Source organism: Ammospiza nelsoni, chromosome 20 (assembly GCF_027579445.1).
Source record: "Ammospiza nelsoni isolate bAmmNel1 chromosome 20, bAmmNel1.pri, whole genome shotgun sequence".
In the NCBI taxonomy this organism is placed as follows: domain Eukaryota; kingdom Metazoa; phylum Chordata; class Aves; order Passeriformes; family Passerellidae; genus Ammospiza; species Ammospiza nelsoni.
Window position 1 is genome coordinate 10,460,939 of NC_080652.1, and position 6,208 is coordinate 10,467,146.

A 6,208-nucleotide genomic window follows, 5' to 3' on the forward strand; every position below is an offset into this window, starting at 1 on the left:
GTAATTATTTGACAAGACACAGGAAACAGCAGCATTTGCTTAAAAATGCACACGAAGACACGGAGTCACGGCAGAGCCAGCACCTACAGAGCCCCTCACGGGGACAGAGAAGGGACACTGGCACAGAGCAGGCCTAAGCACACTCCCCGTGGGCAGCGGGGCTGTGACATGACAGCCCGTGCCTGACAGCCTTCATCCTCAGCGTCCTCAGAGGAATGCAGAGCATCCCTGCGACCTGTGCAGAGCATCTCACTGCCCTTCCCTCTGCCTCGGCTCCAGGGACCGCACGCCACAGGATGGGGTTTCTCCTTTGCTTTAAAAAAAACCCCCACACATTTAATCTGCCTCAAATAATAAATAAAATTTTCAAAACCCATCCCGAGGATCAGGTTTAGCCGCCCATACCACGCACCAGGTTCCACCGGCTGCAGTCAGCAAGATGCCAGCCAGGATGCTGCCGGGGCTGGGTGGCTGCAGGAGGGGGCCGGGGGAAGGGGCACGGGGCGAGTGTGCCGGGGCAGCGGGAGGGATCCCAGCGCTCGGGAGGGATCCCAGCCGTGCCCAGCGGCTCCCGGCCGCTCACGGCACCGGCGGCGGGGGCTCAGCCCGGCGGGTTCAGCCGCGGGGGCGGCGGGAGCGACCCCCGCCCACCCCCCCGAGCACCGCGGCGGGGCCGGCCCGGGTTCGGAGGAGCCGCAGCGATCCCCGCGGGCTCGGGGGCACCGAGGCAGCTCCGCACCCGCCGGGCTCCCAGCGCCGCCGCCGCTCAGAGATTCATCAAAATAAAATTTTAAAATCTCTCCAAACCCCCACATTTCTGTGCAAAAGGCGAGTGCGGAGCGCGGGCTGGGAGCCCCCGCGCCCCCCGAACGGGTGCCGCAGGAACCGGGAGCGTCCTGCCGCGGCTTCCGCGATTTTCGTTTTATTTCCCTTGGCCCCGCCGGTACCGGCGGGCAGAGCCTCGCTGCTCCCGACGGGGAAGGGGCTCGGAGCTTCTTGGACGGGAGAAATCGCAAAACTGATTTATTTTAACATTATTATTTGCCGTATTTGCTCAAAGGTCATTTCGAGATACCGGCGCTACTTTAAAACCGCCTTTGGAAAGGTACGCTCTCAAAAACAAACGAAAAAGAAACCAAACACGAGCGGCACCAGAACGGCGATAAATGAATGAAAACGCTCAAAGTGCTCCAAAACAGCACCGCGGCCCCGGGACCCCCTTGTGCCTTTCTCTGCTGAGTGGGGAAAATTTCTCTGAAATCACCGAAAATTGCGGTTTGAAAATAATAACAATAATAACAACAATAATAGTAATAAACAACAACGAAACCCATCCCAGGGCAGGATGCAGAGCGCCGCAGCCTCGGGACTGACCCGGTTCTCCGAGCCCCGCACTCCCGGCGGCGCCGCACCGAGCCCGGCGAGGGCAGGGGCTGAGCTGCGGAAAATCGGGCAATCGCAGAGCCTTTAACAAAAAACACCGGGGGAATCTCTGGGGTGCTCCCCGCGCTCCCTGCCCGCTGTCGGGGCAGCCCCGAGCTCCGCCGCTGCCGGAGGATGCTCCGAGCCCCCCGCGCCCCGCCGGGGTCATTCCCATTTCCTGCCCGCCATTCCCCTTCCTCCCGGGTCAAACAGCATTCCCTCATCCTGGCAGGATGGGGAAAATCAGAGCGGGGGTTCCAATGTTTAGTTAAACCCCGGCGAGGAGCTCAAAATACTCAGACCCCTCGTGCGAGTCAAACTGAGGGAAAATTAGTGGTTTAAGGTTTAGAACAGAAAGCCTGTCGAAACCAGAACACCCTCCCTGCGGGACAGGCTGTCCCGGGTGTGCGGGTCCGGACCGAGCCCCGCCGGCCGCAGCTGCCGCCGCCGTTCGTTTCCGTTCCGTAACGCGCTCCGTCCGGCCACTGCGGGCCCACAGCGCTGACAGGGCTCCCCGAGAGCCGCTGGGCACCGCAGGCTGGCAGCGCCGATTTCCCCTCCGGCAGGAGCCGGGACGAGGCCGTTCGAGCCCCTTTTCCCCTCTGGCAGGAGCCGGACGCTGCGGCCGCCGGGCCGGGAGGAGCGGGGACTCGGGGCGGCCCGCACAGCCCGGCCAGAGGGCAGCGATCCCTCCGGCCGCTTGTGCAGCTGCACCCCAAACTCCCTTCCTTCTTTCCTCCCCGTTTCCCGAGGCTCACCTCCCACCCGGCTGCTGCAGAGAGCCCGGCGGGTTTCCCAAACCTTCCCCCGGCAGCGCCCGAGCGGCCCCGAGCCCGCGGCAGCCGGCGAGGGCTGAGCCCCCCGAGCGGCCCCGGCGCGGCCCCTACCTGAAGTAGTCCATCTTGCAGAAGATCTCCTTGTTCTTGATGTAGCAGCTATGCTGCTGGCGCAGCGAAGTGCGGCACACGGAGCACTCCAGGCACCGGACGTGCCAGATGAGGTTGTTCACCTGCGGCAGAGCAGGGGCTGAGACCCGGGGCCACCCGCCGCCCCCCGCCGCCCCCGCCGCCCTCCGCCCCGCTCACCTTCAGCAGGTACCGGTCGAGGATCTCCAGCCCGCAGCTGGAGCAGACGTTTTTGCCGGCCGACGGCGTGGAGGAGGAGGAGGATGGCGGGGAGCAGACGGACGGCGTGGAAGGGGTGCTGGGCGCTGAGCGGGCGTCCTCCTTCTCCAGGGCTCCAGGCAGAGGCTCCCCGTCGGGCTGCGACTGCGGGCAGAGCCGCGGCGGGGCCGTCAGCCGGGGCCCCGCCGCTCCCCGCGGCACCGAAGCGCAGCGTCCCGCCGGGTCCCCGCACTCCTCGGCATCCCCGGCCCGGCGGGTTCGCACAAACCCCCGACATCCCCGGCGGGACCCCGAAATCCCCGGTCCGCGCGTCCCCGCAGCCCCCGGCCCAGCGGATCCCGCCGGGTCCCCGCAGCTCCCGGCACCCCCGGCCCGGCGCGGCCCCGCATTCCCGGCCCGAACCCGCAAGCCCCGGCCCCACTTACCATGGCTCGGGAGTGCGGGTCCAGACAGCGGGAGCTCCCCTTGGGCAGCGGCTCCGGCGGCATCACCTTGATGGAGAGAGCGGGAGAGGGAGGCTGCGGCTCCATGCGCCGGGCGAGCGCGGGGCACCCTATATAAACCGCCTCAAAACAATAAATAAGAACTTTCTAGTGGCCATTTAAATCCTTTGCAACAAAAGCTGCGTCTCTTTAATGAAGCAATTTGAATGTGGATTGAATTCTCCCCCTGCCTGCACTTAACCCGGGCCTCTTGAAGTAATCGCTCGGTTCCCATGCGAGCCAAGGCGCTGAAAAACCCCCCAAACTACCTGCAATTAGAAATTGCCGTAAATGCCCGAGATAAGAGGTACCAGAGTGTCAATTCCGGCTGTCAATCAGGGAATCCATCAGGCCACCCAAAGAATTGCAAATTTGATTTTTTTAATGGTAGTAATTAAAAATCGAAATTCTTCCCCCTCTCCCTCCGCCGAGCACAAAACGCCCCAGAAAACGCCGGGATGGAAAAATCCACCCCTCTGGCGCGGGAGGCGGCGAGCGGCCCCGGCCCCGGCCCGGCCCCAGCCCCGGTACCGGCCGCCGCGGGGAGCCCGGCCCCGCTCCGGCCCCGCTCCCGGCCCCGACGGCAGCGGCGGCGGCGGCAGCGCTCACCTTGCCCGCCTGGGCGCCGGCCGGGGCGCGGCGGCCAGGGCCCCGGGGCTGCCCGCCCCCATGGCTCCGGTGCATGGGGCGGGCGCGCCCCGCTCCGCCCGCCGCCGCCGCGCTCCGTGCCCGCGGGCGGCGCGTCCCGCGGCCGCGGCAGGAAGGGCGGGGAGCCGGGCGGGGAACCGCGCCGGCCCCGCTCCCCCGCCGGGGGCGGCCGCGGGCCGGGCAGGAAACGGCGCCCCCCCGCCGCGCCCCGGGGGCCGCCCGCCCCGCCGGGCCCCGCTACCTGCGGCGGCAGCACCGGCACCGGCGGCGGCACCGCCCGCGGGCGCGGCGGGGAGGGGAGGGGGCAGCCCGAGCCCGGTCCGGCCCGTCCCGGTCCTCCCCCGCCGCTGCCCGCCCCGACGGGGCGCACGGTCCGAGCCGGCCCCGCTGCCCCCCTCGGATCGCGGCAGCGGGGATCGCGCCCACCGCCGCGGCGTCTGGCCGCCCGCCGCTGCCCGGGCTTCATTAGTAACCTGATAATTCCCCGGCAAAGCCCCGGCAGCGGTGCCACCGCCGGGTAATTGCAGGACGGTAACGTGAGCTGACGGCGGCCGGGGATGGATCCTCGCCGTTATTGATTGTGACAGCTAAATTGTTAACCGAGAGGGAAATCAGATGAAAGCCATTTCAGAATAAATACAAGGCATTAGGTTTAAACATCGAGGTTGCAGGAAAGCCCGAGAAACCCCCAGGAAACGGAACCCAAGGCCTGCCAGCTCGTCCTCCCCTGTCCCCGGCTCCACAGAGGCCGAGTGCGGGGGGACACGGACGAGTGCAGAGGCGAGATGCTGAGAAAGGACAATTCAAACCCTTCGTTCTCACTGGTGGGGTCTGAATTAGCTCTGGCTGCTCCAGGAGAAACACATAGGAGTGTTCATGGACACAGCCACGAACGCTGTCTGTCCCCCCACGCAGCAGCGGCCGAGGCAGGGCCGTGTGGGGTTTGTTTGTGTCCCCAGAGCGATGCTGGGCTTGGCAGCCATGGCTCAGCACCGCGGGCCAGCACCACACAGCCAAGCAGATGCTTGCACTGCTCTCACGATTACACACACAGCTCTCAGCCCTGCAAAGCCAGAGCAGGCTCAGCAATGGGGTGACTCCAGCCCTGCTCCTGCCCTTCTCCAGCCCTGGGAGTCAGTCTTGGCTCTGCAGGGTCGGTGTCCTGCTCTCACTGCCTGCTGAGAGCAGACAGATCTCACACGAGCATCCTGCACCAGGAAGAGGGCCTGGGCAGTGGCTGGAACACAAAGCACTGCAGCTAACAGGTATCAGCCCCGAGTCCATCCCTGTCCTTACCCCCCTGTGCTCCCTCCTCCAGCCCTGGAGTTTGTACAGGCAGCAAGGTGGCAGCGTGTCAAGCAGCAGCTCGGCCAGAACCACAGAATTTGGGGTTGGGAATGTTCTGTGCTCCCAGAGTGAAGATTCCATGCCTGTCGCAAGTGAGGGACTGTCACCATAGGCAGAATGGTTCAAACACCAGGGAAAAACCCACACTGTGGTCATGGAGAACATCACCCTCAGTAACCCACCTTGCTCCCAAGGGCTTGCTGGAAATCCAGGGGAAGCAAGGAGCTCCCTCAGAGGACAGGGGGGCAGTCTGGAGGTGAGAACTGCCCAATTCCCCTGCACAGGAGCCAGGCACCAAGCCCAGCTCCCCTTCCCACCACCAGCTGCCACCCTCCCTACTCACGGCTCCAGCGATGCCGCCTCCCCGGCGCTCTTCAAATCTCTTCCACGATGGTCTAATGCAAAGTCCCAGGGTTGATGCTCATGAAAAAAAAAAACATTTCTGAGCATTTCCCTCCTCCCAGCTCCAGGGTGAGGAGCTCTGGGCCCTGGGGAGTGCAGGCAGCAGCAGCAGTGACCAGCACAAGCACCGACCTGCAATAAAGCTCCCCCAGGTCTGAGCCTGGCCAGACACACAAGGCACTTCTGTTAGCAACCACGGCAGGGCACAGAAATAATTAAAAAAAAAAAGACTGATGCTATTGTACCCGGGTTCTGTCAGTGGACTTTCGGCTGATGCCAAGCATTTACCACCCTCACTCACTTCCTGCTTGCCACCCTCAGCTTTCCTGGAGGAAAACATGCATTTTAAATGTTTATTTAGAGCTGTAAGAATTTCAACAAATTGTATTTAAATACAAATAAATATCAAAGGATGTTTCTGAGGGGAGCACAGCCACACACCCAGTTGAAGCCAGGTATCTTCAGGTATCTTCCTAATGGGAACAGAGTTCAGAGGTGTTTTAAACAATGCAGATACAGACCCGGAAAGCTACAAACGTTAGAGCACGCAGGAACAAACACAGGCTGTTCACACAGGAATGCAAACGGGTGTCACTCACATTCAGAGGGGTTCAAACTCCCAAGAACACTACTTTTCCCTCTACTCAGGTACCCAAAAACTAGGAAACAAACATTAACAGCACGAGACCTACTTCAGAACAATTGAGGCTTTCAACAATCCTCGGCACAGACAGACACGGCTCCACTCCAGGTGCTGGGCTGGGCAGCAGGAGCCAGCTCTGC

The 6,208-nt window shown here is 63.3% G+C and overlaps 1 protein-coding gene across 1 annotated transcript in view; it reads right to left on the bottom strand.

The window, feature by feature from the left end:
* LHX6 (LIM homeobox 6) overlaps positions 1-3,131 on the bottom strand; it is a 16,147-nt gene extending 13,016 nt beyond the window's left edge. The window contains exons 1-3 of the mRNA XM_059486548.1: positions 2,972-3,131; positions 2,508-2,690; positions 2,310-2,431 (exon numbers count right to left, since the gene is read on the bottom strand). Of these exons, the coding sequence (XP_059342531.1) occupies positions 2,310-2,431; positions 2,508-2,690; positions 2,972-3,076 (410 nt within the window). The 5' untranslated portion in view covers positions 3,077-3,131. The remainder of the gene's footprint in view (positions 1-2,309; positions 2,432-2,507; positions 2,691-2,971) is intronic.
* Between the last annotated feature and the right edge of the window lie 3,077 nt (positions 3,132-6,208).